At 39.2% G+C, this 18,254-nt stretch overlaps 1 protein-coding gene across 1 annotated transcript in view; it reads right to left on the reverse strand.

Annotated features, from left to right (window-relative positions):
- The window catches only part of LOC136867130 (trypsin-3), a 135,616-nt gene that overhangs the window by 109,407 nt on the left and 7,955 nt on the right, over positions 1 to 18,254 (reverse strand). Inside the window, exons 3-4 of the mRNA XM_068227026.1 lie at positions 11,012 to 11,097; positions 2,621 to 2,702 (exon numbers count right to left, since the gene is read on the reverse strand). Of these exons, the coding sequence (XP_068083127.1) occupies positions 2,621 to 2,702; positions 11,012 to 11,097 (168 nt within the window). The remainder of the gene's footprint in view (positions 1 to 2,620; positions 2,703 to 11,011; positions 11,098 to 18,254) is intronic.

Below are 18,254 nucleotides of genomic sequence, written 5' to 3' on the forward strand. Positions count from 1 at the left end.
TATATATATATATATATATATATATATATTGTTCTGCCAGAACATTAAGGCAAGTGAGGTGTTCGAACTTTGTAACTATTCTGATGCATGTAACCCTGTTCTAATAGGTATTTTAAGTTTCAGGTATCATGGGATCAATATTCATTGGATGTGATTATGAAATGATTGCGAATTCCAACATGAGAAGTTAATCAATGGAAGGACCTCAAAGGATCTGATGAGAAAAATGATGGATTCCAATGGCTAAAATTAAGAACTGGAAGACGAGAGGTGTCAACGTCATGGGATTCGACCAAGGATGAGTACTTAAATAATGTCGCACTATTCCGCTATGTAGTTGCATTCTTTTAAATGTAGAGTAGCATGTTTCTTTTATGTCGAATTTATGACATGTAATCATACAACTTGAAGGCGACCGTTTCATTGATTAATCATTGCTCTGCGTTGAACAAGATCATTGCGTGGTATGGTAATTCAGTCTGTGTCGTGATATAATGTACGATAGGTCGTGTGAAGTCTTAATGATCTTTAGCAAGGTTACACAGGATGATTTAGGGATCGATGGTGTTGTGTCAAATAGTGTCATTGTGAAGATTGTTAATTTAATTTGTGGTTCGAAATACTTCGGAGGAATCTAGTAATCGTGATATGCGCAATTTTAAGTCATCAGAGATCATGTTCTTGTACAGGATACAGTGTTCGGGAATGCAGTCGCGATGTTGTCGCGGTGATATCGTGCTAATACGACGATAAGATTGGTAGTCTTCAACGTGAAATGCCTAAATAGATTTTCTTAAAGTAATGTGGATTCTCTGTGCATGGCATATGAATGTTGTGATGAAGTGTTTAATATAATAGGGTCATTGAAATATGCAAATGGTTAACGTAATGTGAGTTGTTATAGATGTGTCATTGGGATTACGTATTCTTAGGATGATGTGATATGAAGGTCCTGCTGAGTTGTTATGATAGGAATTGAATCAGCCATGCGTGTGAATTTTGATATTGTTATAATGAATGATAATTATTTGGGCATGAGGCCGTGTTTGGAATGGTATTCTTAGGATTCGTTTCGAGAACATTGATAGTATGATCGTCAAATTACTCCAATTAAATACAATGTAGACATGTGCTCACAGTATTAATGGAAATATTTGGATCTTCACGAGGTAAATAATACTGTATGATCTTCGATGATGGGTAAGTCAATTTTCTCTGCTAGTCGAACATTTCTGTAGATTATTTGAATTGGTGCCTAGAGCTGGCGTAGTTTTCCAGGATGAACTTCGCAGAGGGCTGCAGAGATGCAGGATCAACGTAGTTATAAAATCATTGTAGATGTTGCAATATTTCCTTGATGTCCATTATCTAGGTGCAGATGTTGGTGAAGGTCCAAGAGGGATCGAACTTATTCTTTACCTGTACAATGTTGTTGAATGTTGCATTTTGGTGTTATCTTGTATCATTGGAACATTTTTCTTACCTGTGCGATGATTATGAACCTAACTTACCAGTGTGTTCAAGTTGTCAAGTAGACTTTTCTCAACAGTCAATGCAATGATATGAATAAGAAATAACGGAATGTTGAGACATATTTGAGTAGGGATAGTTCTGCGATGCGATTGATTTACCAATTCCCAGTTACCTGTTAAGAATATGTGATGGACGATAAACTTTATTTACCTTAAGCCTTCAGCACTGAGATATTGGTTTCTTTTATTTTCGATTTTTAATTGATGATATTACCAATGTACGAAAGTATATTAACAAGAGTGGAAAGATCGTCGCCATAAGACCTATCTGTGTCGGTGCGACGTAAAGCCCCTAGCAAAAAAAAGAGTGGAAAGTTAGGCATCTTCTTTTCCTAATTAACGTAACATTCAGTTTTTCCCATGTCCATTTATGTTGCTTGTCAATTTAATTACTATGTAGTTGTCATTTAAAGCTTATTTTCTTAGTCATTAAACGGAAAATCCTTCCATAAAAGAAATATTTTTCAATGTTCTCATTTATCGTAGTATAGGGATTGTTAGGATAACATTTTAATTCAGGATAATTGGTATAATCATGTCTTCGCATCAACCATACCAATATTAATCCTCCGTAAGATATAAAGTTTTTTAAAATATTCTGACACCCAACTGTAAAATCTGTGACCCAACTCGTCGAACTTGCACGTACCCTTGAGTGGAGACTCATGTATCACCGCGTGACACCAGCCGAGGCGTAACCCAACATTAAGAACCATGAATTGAGAAGTACGTGATAGGTCACAGTATGTATGTATGTATGTATGTATGTATGTATGTATGTATGTATGTATGTACGTATGTATGTATGTATGTATGTACGCGTGTATGTATGTGAACTGAAAATATTTCTACTCCTGGTAATACTGACTTCTGATAAATTTGTGAATGATGTGAGATAATATTTCGAGGAGCAATCCTCTACGTTTTGCAGCACAGACGATGACACACTGGTGTCGCAGATTGAGCTCTAATGGGGATATTTAATTTAAAGCAGATCATTACTTAGTCAAGTTATGGTTGTAATCCGTCTTTCTTTCCGACCTACCATTGCACTATGTGTAAGTAATCTTTTTCAGCACACAGCTTACCTTGATGAGGACCAAATCCCGCATGTATATAAGAGTCGAGCTTCCGATCTCTGGAATCACTACCGTTTGACCACTTTCCCACCTAGAAGGAAATAATCAAAATTAAAATATATTTAACTTTGACAGAAGTTGTGGTGTTTTAACACAGTGCTCAGCAAAGTGCTTTCTGTCCCACGGAGTGTGTCTAAAGCGTAATACAGGGGAGCTTGATTATGACGAACAGTTCATATCATGAAAATAATTTCATCCATACCTGAGCACTAATAAGAGTAGATTGCATATGCTCCATCCTTTTTGACGAAGCCAAACATCTATCTTCTAACTATACGTCTACCGAAGGGAAATAAGAGTAGTCAAAGAAATTCAGAAACTTCCCAACACATTCACTGAAAAAATAAAATAAAATATTCACCCAGAAATTTTGGTGGGTTTGTAATGGGAATATAGTGTTGGAATGTCAAGTGACTGAGAATATCATATCAAGTGGACAAAGTCGTTAGTAATACTATTTTGCTACTGACCCATATCAGTTGTGCTGGCCACGACACGGACAGTATACATATATATGTTGTTACACCACTCACCATCAGTCCATACCTTCCTGTTACGTAACGACTCCAGACACTGTGCCTTGGCAGTGACGTTAGCTGTACCCTACGCTTAGGACGATGAATTCACAGTCCAATTAATGCTAGTCATCGATATGTGGTGTAGGATAACAGGATTTTTCAGATAGTTGAATAGCTGCTGTTGCTGCTGGATGAGATTGTGTAATGTTTGGTGCTCGAAACAGTGAACACCCCCCTGGAGTGGTCTGTCTTGGTCGATTGAAACCTTCAAAACCTGTACTGGTACCCTCAAGTGGCCAGTGGTTTTAATATAGAGCTATTGTGGCATCCTGATACCGCACGTGCCTGAGAATTGAAAGACTCGACAATCTATTTTCATGAAAATCCATTACTAGGCTCCAACGGACTGTATCGCTATTGAAATGTCTAAAGCATTTGATAGGGTGGATCATGGGAGACTACTGGTAAAAATGAGTGCAACTGGACTTGAAGAAAAGAGTGAGCTTATATGACCCTTAATTAAGAGGGGAATTCCTCAAGGCAGTATTATTGGACCTTTATGTTTTCTTATATCTATAAATGATATGAGTACACAAGTGGAATCAGAGGTAAGGCTTTCTGCGGATGATGTTATTCTCTATAGACTAATAAGTAAGTTACAAGACTGTGAGCAACTGCAACGTGTCCTCGATAATGTTGTGAGATGGACAGCAGGCAATGGTATGTTGATAAACGGGGTTAAAAGTCAGGTTGTGAGTTTCACAAATAGGAAAAGTCCTCTCAGTTTTAATTACTGCGTTGATGGGGTAATCATTCTCTTTGGGGATCATTGTAAGTGTCTAGGTGTTAATACAAGGAAATATCTTAATTGGCGTAATCACATAAATGGGATTGTAGATAAAGGGTTATGAGGGTGTTTAGGGGTTGTGGTAAGGATGTAAAGGAGAGGGCATATAAGTCTCTGGTAAGACCCCAATTAGAGTATGGTTCCAGTGTATGGGACAATCACCAGGATTACCTGATTCAAGAACTGGAAAAAATCCAAAGAAAAGCAGCTCGATTTGTTCTGGGTGATTTCCGACAAAAGAGTAGCGTTACAAAAATGTTGCAATGTTTGGGCTGGGAAGAATTGGGAGAAAGAAGATGAGCCGCTCGACCAAGTGGTACGTTCCAAGCTGTCAGCGGAGAGATGGCGTGTAATGACATTAGTAGACGAATAAGTTTGAGTGGTGTCTCTAATAGTAGGAAAGATCACAATATGAAGGTAAAGTTGAAATTTATGGAGATAAATTGGGACAAATATTCATTTATAGGTAGGGGAGTTAGGGATTGGAATAACTTACCAAGGGAGATGTTCAATAAATTTCCAATTTCTTGGAATCATTTTGAACAGATGGGGAATCTGCCACCCGGGCGACTGCCCCAAATGCAGATCAGTAGTAATTGATTGAAAAATGGATATGTTCATCACCAATATACTGTATCAGTTTCCATCTGTCGCTGATCGTTTTAGTAATAAGGGAATTTTTTCCATTATAGGTTTGAAAGCCGAGTAGTGTCGGTAAAGCGAGACGAAGTCCTGTCAGCTTAGACAAAACACAGTAATGTGTCTCACATTTCTGGGAGACTGGAGTTCTACTTAGACACTTTTACAACTTCGAGTGCTGCACAATCGAAATGAAATTAATTGCACGCAGAAATCTGGAAATATAATTTGTCCTTTTTAGCTTTCTTCTTATATCATTAACTCATACCGTCACAATTACAGGCCAGTCAGCTTGACATGTGTTCAATGCAAGCTCTAAGAAAATATTTTCTGATGATATTAGGTACGTTTACGAAACTACTAACTGATTTGATAGAAGACGGTTCGGATTTATACAAATGTATTCCAGTGAGTCCAAGCTTTTATGATTCCAGCAAGATACGGCAGATATTTCAGAGTCAAGAGGTCAAATGGACTGTATTGCTGTTGACCTATTTATTGCTTTTGATTTGGTAGATCATGGCATACTTTTGACGGTAATAAGGGCTATTGGACTAGTTAAAAGTGATTTAACTGGTGGCTAAATTTGTAGAAAAAATATATCAGAAAAGTAGAGTAGTTGAAACTTTATCTACCTTTGTAATGGTAAAGAGGTATGTTCCGCAAGGCAGTACGATTTATCCTTTATGTTATCTTATGTATACTATATATATAAAGTTTTAGGGGGTACGCTGTCTGTAATTTGGTTTGTTTTGCCAAATTTTTAGATATTTATGCCTTTTAGGTCAACTCCAGACCGTACCTGTGCTTTTCATTTATCGTGTCTCTTTATTTTTCTGTTCTACCATCACGGTAACGACTGGGTACTGTAGATCTCGACCACACTCCATATTTAGAGTATATTCATCCCGGGGAATGTTTTGATATGCGTTCTATTTAGATATCTCAGAATAGGCGGGGGTTCATAGGAAAACCAAAACAGTTCCCTTCCATCTTCTCTCATACTACTGATTTTCTGTAAAAACCCCTAGACTATATGTAAAGTGTCTCTTCATTACAAACAACTTTTGTTATGTACATAATTTACCTTACTCTTCAACTGACGGGGAAAATTACTACTTTCTGCGTGTCTCATGATCTGCACTGAGTGACCGACAGACCGACAACGAACCTAAAAGTTACCAGCAGGGAAGTAAATTATTACCGTTTTCGTCATCATTTCTGTAAACTCGTGGTTGTTCCTTGTGTAGAAATCAAGAAAGACGTCAATTGGGCATTCTGCGGGATATTGGCATAATATCATTGGAGGTTACAATCGTCCTCGAATAGCACTAAGGGGGGTTGTTAATATTTTAACATAATCGCGGAGTGTAGCATCGTAAGGTATTTCTTGACATTTGCTATAATTGTTACTGTATTTCTATTCTACTTATGCTTTCCGAGTTAATTTCTTGCCTCTGCCTTACCTCTTTATGCTTAAGAAATAACAACACAAGTCATCTTCTTATCTCTTTATCTATGGATCCCTGAACCTAAACATTTTCTCTTTAACTGCCTTCTTATATCAGTAACTCACACCGTCAAAATTCATTGAGGGGCGATTTATTTTCAAGTACATCCACTTGGTATTTACATATTTGACCTATGAGGTTGTCCTCAGTTATAATCTTATTTTCTATTAATTTCATCTTCCTGAACTGTATTACTTTCTTCCTTAATTACTCTGTATATATGCGAGTGACAATCTCGAAATCTGGACACACTTTTCTTTGAGGAAAAATTCCAAGCTGTTCTACTGTATAAACTTTTGGCCTCGGAAAATACCGAGATGTGGATGCAATTATAATGAGGGTGCAGACCTTCGTTTTGGGATAATTGGTGGCTAAACGGTAAGTCGTATCCGAAAACAGGAAACAGACAGCACAAGAGATAGCACAATCGCCTATCAATTTGGAGAGATTTACAATTTTTGTCCTATGACTCTTTGTCGTATTATATCCCTTATACCTTTTTGCTATTTGCTTTACGTCGCACCGACACAGATATATCTTATGGCGACGATGGGATAGGAAAGGCCTAGGAATTGGAAGGAAGCGGCCGTGGCATTAATTAAAGTACCCCGGCATTTGCCTGGCGTGAAAAATAGGAAACCACGGAAAACCATCTTCAGGGCTGTCGACAGTGGGGCTTGAACCCACTATCTCCCGATTACTATATCCCTTATACGTTAGATTTGTTTCTGTTTCTCAATCGTAAGTAAATTTTGCATTTTTATACACATAATTCATACATTGAATCACTTATAGGAAACATAGGCTCATCGAATTCTGCACGAACATTGGCCCACCCAGTGGTCATATGTGATTCAGTTTGTAGCTGTCACATAATTATCCGAAAAGTACTGCACTGTGAGACAAACTTCTCCAGATTTCACCCTATTCAACGATACTCTCTTAATCTGACCCAAGAAGAGATGAGATAAGAAAAAATATCATAGGACAAGCCATTTAGACCGTTAAATACGGCGTCTTATTGTACAATCCGTTTGCCGATATGACGTACCGTTTAGCAGCAGTTAATCTGTAAATAGAGGTCTGTATTGTTTTAAACATGCATATACTTTCGTATCTTGATTTATAATCACTGATGTCGATTTCCAGCGATCGAGAAAGGGCGTGTCGGCTATTGTAATCAATACTCCCCACATCAACTTTGACGGGCAGTATGAATGGGGTCCTTCTCCAACTCCTGTGTAACTGGCGTTAGTAAGGTGGGCCTATCACTGTAATGAATAATTCCCTTCTCGATGTGACTTACAGAAGGCAAGGGAGAACGCACTTTTGTTGAAAACTCCCCTGCCCGATTGTGTTCGGCTGTAGGCAAGGATGCCCGCCATTATAAACGAAGTACCCATCTAAAATGTGACTGGAATTAGGCATAGTGGCCCACTATTTTAATGGAAACTCACCAACTCCGTGTGACTGGCAGTAAGCTGGCCAGCAGTAGGGAAAGGGGCATGTCATTATAATGATAACGGCACAGCTCAAGTTTGACTGGCAGTAGGGAAGTTGCCTGCCATGATAATACAAACTCCTCAAATGTAATGTGTCTGGAAGTAGGAAAGGGAGCCTGCCATTGTAATGAAAACTTCCCAAATCGATTCTGATCACGCATTAGGCAAGTGAGCCTGCCGCGTCTCACACTTTACATTAGAAACAACGTATGGGGACCACCCCATGCTGTTGCACCGATAACGCTAAGAGACATGCAATTTAAAAATTCTTATTCACTGCATGTACAGTAATGTACCTCCAAATCCGTATGCAGTGTAGAATACCGTAGCGAATCACGGGTATATTTGCTAGTAAAATATATATGAGTAAAGAAATAGAATTATAGATTAGGCCATTTACGAATTATGTGATATTGTATGGAATAATAGGTAAGTTACAGGATTGTGACCAACTCGAAAAAGGCCTCGACAATTTTTGAGATGGTGGTAAACGGGGTGAGAAGTTAGGTTGTAACTTTCACCAAGAGTAAAAGGCATCACAGTTTTAATTACAGTGTTGATGGGGCGTAAGTACCTCCTGGGGATCACTTTAAGAATCTAGGTGTTAATATAAGGGAAAATGTTCATTGGGGTTATCACATCAACGGTACTGTAAAAAACAATGACGTACCTCTTCACATGGTTCTGAGTGTATTTAGAGGTTGTAGTAAGGGCATGAAGGAGACGGCGTACAAACCAGTGGTAAGACACGAATTAGAGTGTAGTTCTCGTGTAATGGACCCTCAACAGGATTACTTGTTTTGAGATCCGGAAGAGATCGAATGGAAAGCAGCACTATTGGTTGTGGGTGATGCCCGGCAAAAGAGTAGTGGGCTGGGTAGACTTGGCCTTAAAGAGAATTTTAAGCAATATATCCCGAGCTGTCAGCGGAGAGATGGTCTGTAATGTAATTAGTAGACTAATAAGCTAGAATGGAGTTTTAAATGGGGGAATGATTGTGATATGAAGATAAAGATGGAATTAAATGAGACAGATAGGGGCAGATATTCCTTTATTTGGAAGAGGAATAAGGGATTGAATTATTTACCAAGGGATATGTTAGATAATTTGCTAACACCTTTGAAATAATTTACGAAAAGGCTAAAATAAGTGATATGGAATCTATCACTTGGGCGACAGCCCAAAATTCAGATCAATGGTGGCAGATAATGTTCGAAATTGTAATGATGGCTGTCAGAACATTCTGCCATCAATACTACGTAATTGGCATACATCAGAGAGGTCAATACTGCCCTTACAAGGGTACAATAAGTCTTAACGCAACTGAATTAATACCTGCCATTTTAAAAGCCTATTTTATCCCTTTCGTTAAATGATCCGTGTAAACTATCAACAATGAAGATGGCATTTCACAGTCTTGCCTGACACCTGTAACTACTCTGAACTCAGAACTCATTCCGACAGGTATTTCACGATGTCAAGAAAAATGATTTTTGAAGAATTAATGATGGGATTTTATAGTCAACTATGTCATAGAAGAGATATATTAGAGAATAAGATGTAAATCTTTTCATCACTTTCAGGATAAGATATATGAGCAATGAGATGTTATGTGGAAGTTAGGATGTCCTCTAAATGATTCTGATGGTGATGAGGAAGTTGTAAGACAGGTTGTGTTAAGAAATGCCTCTGCAATATGATGATAAAATTTCGGGACAGGCTGTGGTGGAAAGGCATTTCTAGTAATTATGATGGATAACATTTCTGGACAGGCTATGTGAACAATGATTTTGTGACGCGACATATTTATGTAATACTGAGCTAATTTACGAACGAAGAAATGCCCGTTTTAAGCGCGTACAGGGTGTGCTATTTTTAACTGCAAGTGATGTCAATGTCTAAATGATCCTGAGTGAGATCGTAGGTCTATGTCATAAGAAGTTTAAGAAGTAGCTTGTTAAAGTGATCCATAATCCATAACACATAGTTGGACTAAAACAGCTTGCAAACAGTACCCAAAAATTGTTAAGTACTGTTCATTGTGGAATTATCACTATCACTATTGTCCATCTATATAGTAGTAAATTTGAAATAATATAAAAACCAAACCAGTGTTTGTAGAATACTTTTAAAATGATTTGTAAGAACACCGTAGCAAAATCTACTTAATGTAAAATAAAAATGTGAATTTCAATCGATTCATTACAACTAATCTCATGAAACTTACCGTGAATATACGTAGAACGGAAGTAATACAAATAAAGAAGAGAAAACAATTTTAATATTATCGGTTATTCCTCTCTACATTTTTCTGGTTTTACTCAAAACTATAAGTTATACATTTGGCAGGTTTTGCACTGCAGTCCCACATATGTTCTTTATCTCGCAGCTGTGGGGAATTTTTGTTCTCTTCTCACCTTTCCTAACTGACAAAACATGTATTATAGCTCCAAGGTAGCAAACCGAGTTGACTGTGTTTTTGTAGCCTGACCGACTCTCTCTTCCTGTAGAAGTTCGTCATGCTCTTACTTATTGTTAATATTACAGCACTAAACCGTGTAGAAATTGTCGTTCGTACTGGGATAACACTTTGACAAACGTGGTACTTAGCAACTTTACAGAAGTTTCAGTGTTCCGTCTTCCTATAGCACATCGGGTACTGAAAATTGTACAATTTCAAACCGATCCTCACGGTTTCACGCACAAATTCGAGTTCGTTATCCGACCCAGAAAGATTGAAGAGGCCCTAGTTGGTGGGGTATTTATAAAATCCGCGGTGACGGCAACCACAACGTCGACTTGTTGCATAATATTATGTCACTTTCCATACCGCTGGGATTTTTTAGAAAATTTTGGTATCATTGAATTACTTACAATTGTAATAGTGATAGGGGGCTTAATAGCCAAAGTGCCACTTGCTCATTTTCCCGCGGCTGTGGTTGTACAATATTGCCACGCGCTTATCACATCCTGGTGTTTGACCGATAAAACTCTCTTTGTGGATATAAGGCGTATCATATACTGTATATGTTCTTCTTCGCTAAAACTTTGTAGTAACTTCTCAATAAATTTCTTCTAGTAATTTCGTTTTTATTATAGGCTAAAATATCTCAATGTTCTCAGTTACCAATGATTTACTATTTTTTGACACCGGAATATGGTCCGAAGCTCTCCCAACTTCATGAATGATTCGGGTCACTTGACTCGCCAGCTAAGAATACAATACACCAGGATCTAGAATAATTTTCGTGCTTACTCTAAAATAACAATGGAGGCACACCCACACTGGAGATGACCATGTACCATATACTATTAAAACTTACGTTTCGTTATATAAGCAATTTGAGGATGCAAGCATCCATTCTTCACTAAGGATCGCACAACTGCAATCGAAGCTTTCAAGGAATACCTGAAAAAAATACAAATACAATATAAAAATGGAATACCCGTAAATCATAATATTAAATCACTTTAAAGCATGTTTTCTTTGAATAGCACCATTTTGTTGTTCATGTTCAGACTATCAATATCTTACTCAACAATGGCGTAAAGTTTTCGAATGTTCTGGAGCATAGCCAGATTTAAAGATTTGATTAGATTTAAAGAGGGGTGGATTTAAAGATATCTCTAAATTCGTAATTTTCGCTTCTCTTATAGACACAGAGAAATATTACTTGACAATTTAAGCAGATATTTCTGTTTACAATTTGCTCTACGTGGCACCGATACAGATAGGTCTTATGGTGACAACGTTATAGGAAAGGCATGGTGTAAAAATGATAGACCACGGAAAACCATTTTCAGGTCAGCCATCTGTGGTTCGAACCAACTATCTCCAGAATGCAAGTTGATAGCTACGCTGTCCAAACCTCACAGCCGCTCGCTCTGTTTAATATATTAATATATATATTAATATATTTCTGTATGTAAGTAAACACTAATACGATATATCATCTATAATAATTATTATTACTCTAATTATTTTATAACTTTAGCTTCCGTGTGGAGGTATTTTGATTTGACGTTATTTAGGCTGAATGGAAGTCAATTTCGATGTTAAGTTTTACTCTACTGGATGGCCGAGGAACTGTAACTGCACTGGGAAACTTATTACTGAGCTTTTAACAGTGTCGTAAAAACATTAGGTATGTCACCAGACATTTATTACATGATTACATTGCTCAATATAAATTTCGAATGAATGAATATTCCCCCTTCAAAAATCCGTCAACATTTGCCAGGTCTAAACCGCATCTTGCCCCACTTATGTATTGTATTTGAAGAAGTATTACACGAGCTAAAAAATAAATCACAAGGGATTACTTCTCCGTAATAAGTTGATTTACAATCACGGTCTTAATGAGTGACTGGATCACATTGGACTGTCAACTTGTGAGCATTAGTTGCCTATAATAGTTCCCCTCCTAAGCCAGGAATTACTTCCGCTTACCGGCACCACATTCCTCATTTTCGTCTTTTCTACCAGACCTACCATGGCCTGCCCTTGTTTTCTTCCGACTCCGGCGGTTTTCGGGCTGTGAGTCCTAGTTTTGCTTTCATTTTTAAGCCCTTCGAGGCCCTAGCATTTCTTTCATCGATGCCCTCATTATTCAGATGGTCGTAACTTGTTCATTTTTCGGGTAATTAGTGTGTGCCATACTTTCAAAAATTTACAAGCACCACTTTTCGACACGGCATGGGATGCAAAGACAATGAAATACACTCAGAAATACAATGAATGATGAAGATATCTTACTTTAGGTGATGTCCCAGACGTGCTTCAAAAATACTTGAGAAGCAGCTAGGACGCGTACAAAGTGGCAAGGTGAATCTGTCGCTACTTTATAAACAAAATTGAATTACTCCGTCTCAAATTACAAGGCTTCATTTGCGGAGAATCTGAACTTAATTGAACAATGTTAGCTTTAGAGTACGTAGGATTTCTTTTAAATTAAAAGTTACTTCCAGCGAAACCTCTACGAAAAATAGAAAACTTAAAAGATTAAAATTAGAAACAAATATATGGCTTGAAATAAATATTTATGTAGTAATTTATTAAACATGAACGTAAATAACCTGAAGAAACATTCCAGAACCGATTAAAGTCATTCGCAATACAGTAAGACGAAGGTAAGGATTAACTAATTAAAATGAATTCAAGCAAAGGAAGAATTAATTTCAATTAACCCAATACAAAATAGAGCATCGGCATAATCATCAAACACGTAAACCAGAATCATATTCAATAACCCACATTAGGTAGAAAACAAGAAACCGAGCTACGTAAGAAACAATGACCACACCCACTTCTGTAACGAACAGCTGATCGCAGTGAAAGTTGTAACACAACAAACGGAAAATAGAAGGTCGCCACACGGCAGACAAAACATGAAAGGAAAAAAATAGAAATAAAATATGTTCAACACATAATCTTCAAATTATTTCGGTTCGAAAAATACTTTCTCCTTCAAATACATGAGTAACTTGAATTGAATAAAATAAGTGAAAAGAGAGAAAATGAGTTAAATTTAAGCAAATGATTTCTTTACATTTGACCCATGTTTACATATGCTTCGGTTTAATAAAACCGTGCCTTGAACTGAACTAGAGATGACAGTATAATATGAGAATTACAATCAAATTAAGTTCATTTGCTTCAGTGACTTTTAAGAGAAGTAAAGTTATTGTTTTCGATCAGTAACATGTTTTTCACATAACTGAAAGTAAATGGGTAATAATAATATATTACTTAAATTGTTAAGCAGTAAGGCAGCAAGTTTATGACAGTAAAACCCGAAACAGGGAATCAATAGGTCATCAAATAAAATACGTAGGTAATAGTACCTGACAAATTCATTAATGAATAAACTGATTAGAGTTATGAGAGATTTTTTCTAAGTAATTTTTTGAAATGAAGCGTCATTATAAACACACGAGCGTCAGTAAAAGGAAATATACGATAATTGGCGAAGAAACATATCTATTGCACATGACAATACATTTGAAGGAATGATGAATTCATAGTCGCCATGTTGGCAATTGTTCGGAGAAGTCAATGTAGATTATTCATATCTTGAAGATACGTCCAAAATCACAAAAAATTACAAATGGATCACCAACCTGATATAGGCTGCACAACGAAATAAGATATTGAATCAAATACTTCACTCACGATGGTTACGAGAAAAGAAAGGAAAACGTGATGAGAAAATTCATTCCCACACCAGGTTCCAAAACACGGATGAAGTCGCAACCATCTCCGTGAAAGGGTTCAAAATCGGATCTCCAGTCAAAAAATCTTGCCTATGCGAAGGTCAGATAAAAATTACGACTCGACTAATTTATCGAGCTAACCCCCCCCCCAAAAAAAAAGAGACACGTGACGCTATGAACAGTACATGACTAAGTGCTGAAATGGTGGTGATATGACATGAGAGCTCATCGAGATGTTAATTATCTACTGATAGCGACGATGATAGGACATACCAAATTGATAAAAATACCTCTATTAACGAATCAATGTATACCCGATGTCTTTACACCAGAAAACTGTTTGACTGTCACTGCATCAGCAGAAAAAAGAAGAAGCCTCATTTCCACGTCACGCACACGGTCGACAGCGTGTTCTATTCCTGCAAACAACTCCAGAATGTGATTACTGACAGGAAAACACCCCAAAATGGGTGAGAGCTTTACACTAGTGGATGATGATGCTCATGTCTCTGGATTCAGACGAGTCGACCACTCCCTTTATATCCATCGCAGGACAAAACCTGCAGTGGTTTTAGATCCGATACATTCACCATAAAGATAGTCCACTTAAGTTTACAGTTTTCTAAAACGTTCAAGAACTCGTTCCAGTGACCGTTGTTGTGGGCAAGAGAACAGTTGGTTGCCCAAGTGGATTTAAGGGCACAACCCCACTCTTGTATCCTCAAGGGTACAGGATAAGGACTGCTAAAATAACTGACCTAGTGGAGCTGTTGAAGTACAGTATATCAATTCTATTAAAGTAAAGAAAACTCGTGTCCTCATCCTGAGGTGGTGCAGCTCTTTTCAGGCACACCTCCATTGGAGGTGATCTGCACGTACCATTTCAACCACATACCAGCCCTCCTGCCACTCTTAAATTCCTGACAGTACCGGGAATCGAACTCGGGCCCCCGAGGACGGCAGCTAATAACACTAACCGTTACGCTACGGAGGAGGACATCAATTCTGTTCATCTTCAATTATACACAAATATAAAATAGTGGAGGCAACAGCACATTAGGGTGAAAAGGGTATATTATAGTTAAATTCCTGTGATAGTCTGTGTGTAACTGCACAAAGAGCAAGAAAAATATCCCCATTTTCTTTACACCCTAAAACATGCTGTCAGAGGACATATTATAGTTATTTCTATGAGGAAATCATTTGGAGAATTTGTAGTACTGATAAGCATACTTTTCATTAAGAAAGAGGGTACTTTTCTCATTGTCCAGGTGCTTCAATAAATTATTTTGAACGCTGCACTAATTTTAAATCAATTTTTGACTTTATCCTTCATCATCATCATCATCTGTTTACCCTCCAGGGTCGGCTTTTCCCTCGGACCCAGCGAGGGATCCTACCTCTACCGCCTCAAGGGCAGTGTCTTGGAGCGTCAGACTCTTGGTCGTGGGATACAACTGGGGAGAATGACCAGTACCTCGCCCATGCGGCCTCACCTGCTATGCTGAACAGGAGCCTTGTGGAGGGATGGGAAGAGCGGATGGGATAGGCAAGGAAGAGGGAAGGAAGCGGCCGTGGCCTTAAGTTAGGTACCATCCCGGCATTCGCCTGGAGGAGAAGTGGGAAACCACGGAAAACCACTTCGAGGATGGCTGAGGTGGGAATTGAACCCACCTCTACTCAGTTGACCTCCCGAGGCTGAGTGGACCCCGTTCCAGCCCTCGTACCACTTTTCAAATTTCGTGGCAGAGCCGGGAATCGAACCCGGACCTCCGGGGGTGGCAGCTAATCACGCTAACCACTACACCACAGAGGCGGACGACTTTATCCTTCATTTACTCAAAAATGTGCCAGATAGTTCTTAGTCAACTCTGGCAGTGAGCGCTCCTAAATAAAAGCCCTTCATCCTGGATCGCCATCTGAGATCATGTGAGATTATGTTTGGTTGGCGTACTCCTCTAATTCCTATCCAGGGTAACATGACTGATCGGATATACAGAGACAACTTCCTCAATGCTGTAGTTACAGGATTTGCTGCCAAAATGGGAGAAAGTTTTAGACCAGTGGATGATAATGCTCATGCCCCCGGAATCAGACGAGTTGACCACTTCCTTTACATACATGTCACAATGTGAATTGTGTGGCCGTATTATTCTGCGACATGCACTGTGTTGAATTGAAGGCAGCAATTGCCTACCGGTCTAATTCTATACTTAAAGTCAGCAATGATTAAAGCTGCTATCTAACAGTGGGATAATATGAACCAAAACAATTTTTGATCCTTTGATGCTGAGTATGTCTCGTTGTGTTCAAGCACGCCTCGGCGACCGAGGTAGATATGCGCGGTATTTATTTGTGTTCAAAATCCCACATTACCAACTTTGCACTTTATTGCATTTCTGTTGCTTTTGCATAGCTGATTCCTTGTTATTTTTCTTTGTATATACCCTTCGTAATGTACACTAAGCCAGAATATGCAAAACTATTTTGACTACTGTAAATACGTATATGCTTCATGCTTCGTTCTTACTCCAACCGAGCTCAGTGGCTCAGACGGGTGAGCGCTGGCCTTCTGACTCCGAGTTGGCAGGTTCTATCCTGGCTCAGTCCGGTGGTGTTTGAAGGTACTCAAATCAGCCAGCCTCGTGTCGGTAGATTTACAGACACGGAAAAGAACTGCCTTGGAACAAAATTTCGTTACCTCGCTGTCTCTAAAAACCGTAAAATTGTCATTGGGACGTAAAAATCAGCAATATAAAAATATATAGTTATTACACCAGTTATCCATAGACATTTGCCTCATTATTATTAGTGTTTTGTTAAATAATTCAGATACTGGAGTGTGGGATAAAGAGTAGAAAAGGATATCAGTACCTAGTTGTCTAATTATCGTTTTCCGATTAATGTATCATATGTCGTCACGAACCTTTGTGGTGAATAATTCGCTACCTCCGTCGTAAGTGGCCCTCGCTGAAATGGACATTATGAAGAGATTGTTTAAAGCAAGCAACCGTTCATTATGTCACGTGCATGATTTTTCAGTAAATTACATGCCGTCTTGCTCAATGGATCTCAAAATGACATATGTGTTTTGCGAAGATTTCTGGGCACACAAAATAATTAGACAAAATTAATCAGAAATCAACTACTGGTCACCCACATAGAGTTCTGGTATCTCTCTGATGTGGTCGAGTAAACGGAACGTCGAAATTAGCACACAGGCAGCAAATGACACGAATTTAAATAAGAGAATACAGCAGATTAGGCCATGGGATTATTATTATTTTTATTATTATTAATTGGATATCTTTCGGCTATGTCATTATTTAAGTTGTTTACTAGCTTCAGTGGACGATATACATTGACTTAGCAAATGCCATGGGATAGTCACCTAATAGCGTGTGGGGCCTCCTCTGGCCCTGCGAACTGCAGTGAGACGCCGTGGAAGTGAGTCGACAAGTTCCTGGTAGTCCTCTGGACGCAGCTGACACCAAATCGTTTGAAGAACGGCCACCATTGCTGGTCTGTTCGTGGGTGCAGGATCCATGGCAGGGAACCTGCGTTCCAGGACATCCCAGATATACTCAATAGGGTTCATATCGGGGCTCCTGGGTGGCCATGGCAGTCATTGGACCTCCGCTGCATGTTCCTGGAACCATTCTCGGGCGACGTGGGAGCGATGTGACGGCGCGTTATAATCTTGAAACACCGCAGAACCGTCTGAGCGCTGGAAAGCCCAAAATGGGTGGAGATGGTCTCCGAGCAGCTCAACATACCGCGTACCATTCAAGGTCTCGTCCAGAACAACTAGGGAGCCCATTTCATACCAGGAAAATGCACCCTAGACCATAACTGAGACACCAGCGCCCTGGACCACACCTTCGAGGCAGGCGTGATCCATCGCTTCATGTGGTCTGCGCCATACACGGTGCCTCCCATCGGCATGGTGCAGTTGAAATCGTGATTCGTCCGACCATATCACGTTACGCCATTGTTCCAGTGTCCATCCCTGGTGACTGGCGACAAATGCGCGTCCTTGTGCCCGATGACGTTAGGTTAACAGTGGCACCCGTGTGCGGCGCCGGCTCCCATACCTCATAGAACTCATGTTCCTACGGATTGTCCACTGGGAGACGTGTCTAGCACAATCCGTCTCAGATGTTGCCGGTCACGGTCATCGAGGGTGGCTGGACGGCCGGTCCTTCGTGTGTTGTGGACGGTGACACCCGCATTCAACCATTCACGTTACACCCTGGAAACGGTTGATCGTGTGAAGCCGAATTCCTGCACTACTTCCAAAATCGCACTTCCCATCCGTCGGCACCGACCACCATACCCCGTTCGAACAGTGTC

The sequence above is a fragment of the Anabrus simplex genome, chromosome 3, assembly GCF_040414725.1.
Source record: "Anabrus simplex isolate iqAnaSimp1 chromosome 3, ASM4041472v1, whole genome shotgun sequence".
Lineage (NCBI taxonomy): Eukaryota > Metazoa > Arthropoda > Insecta > Orthoptera > Tettigoniidae > Anabrus > Anabrus simplex.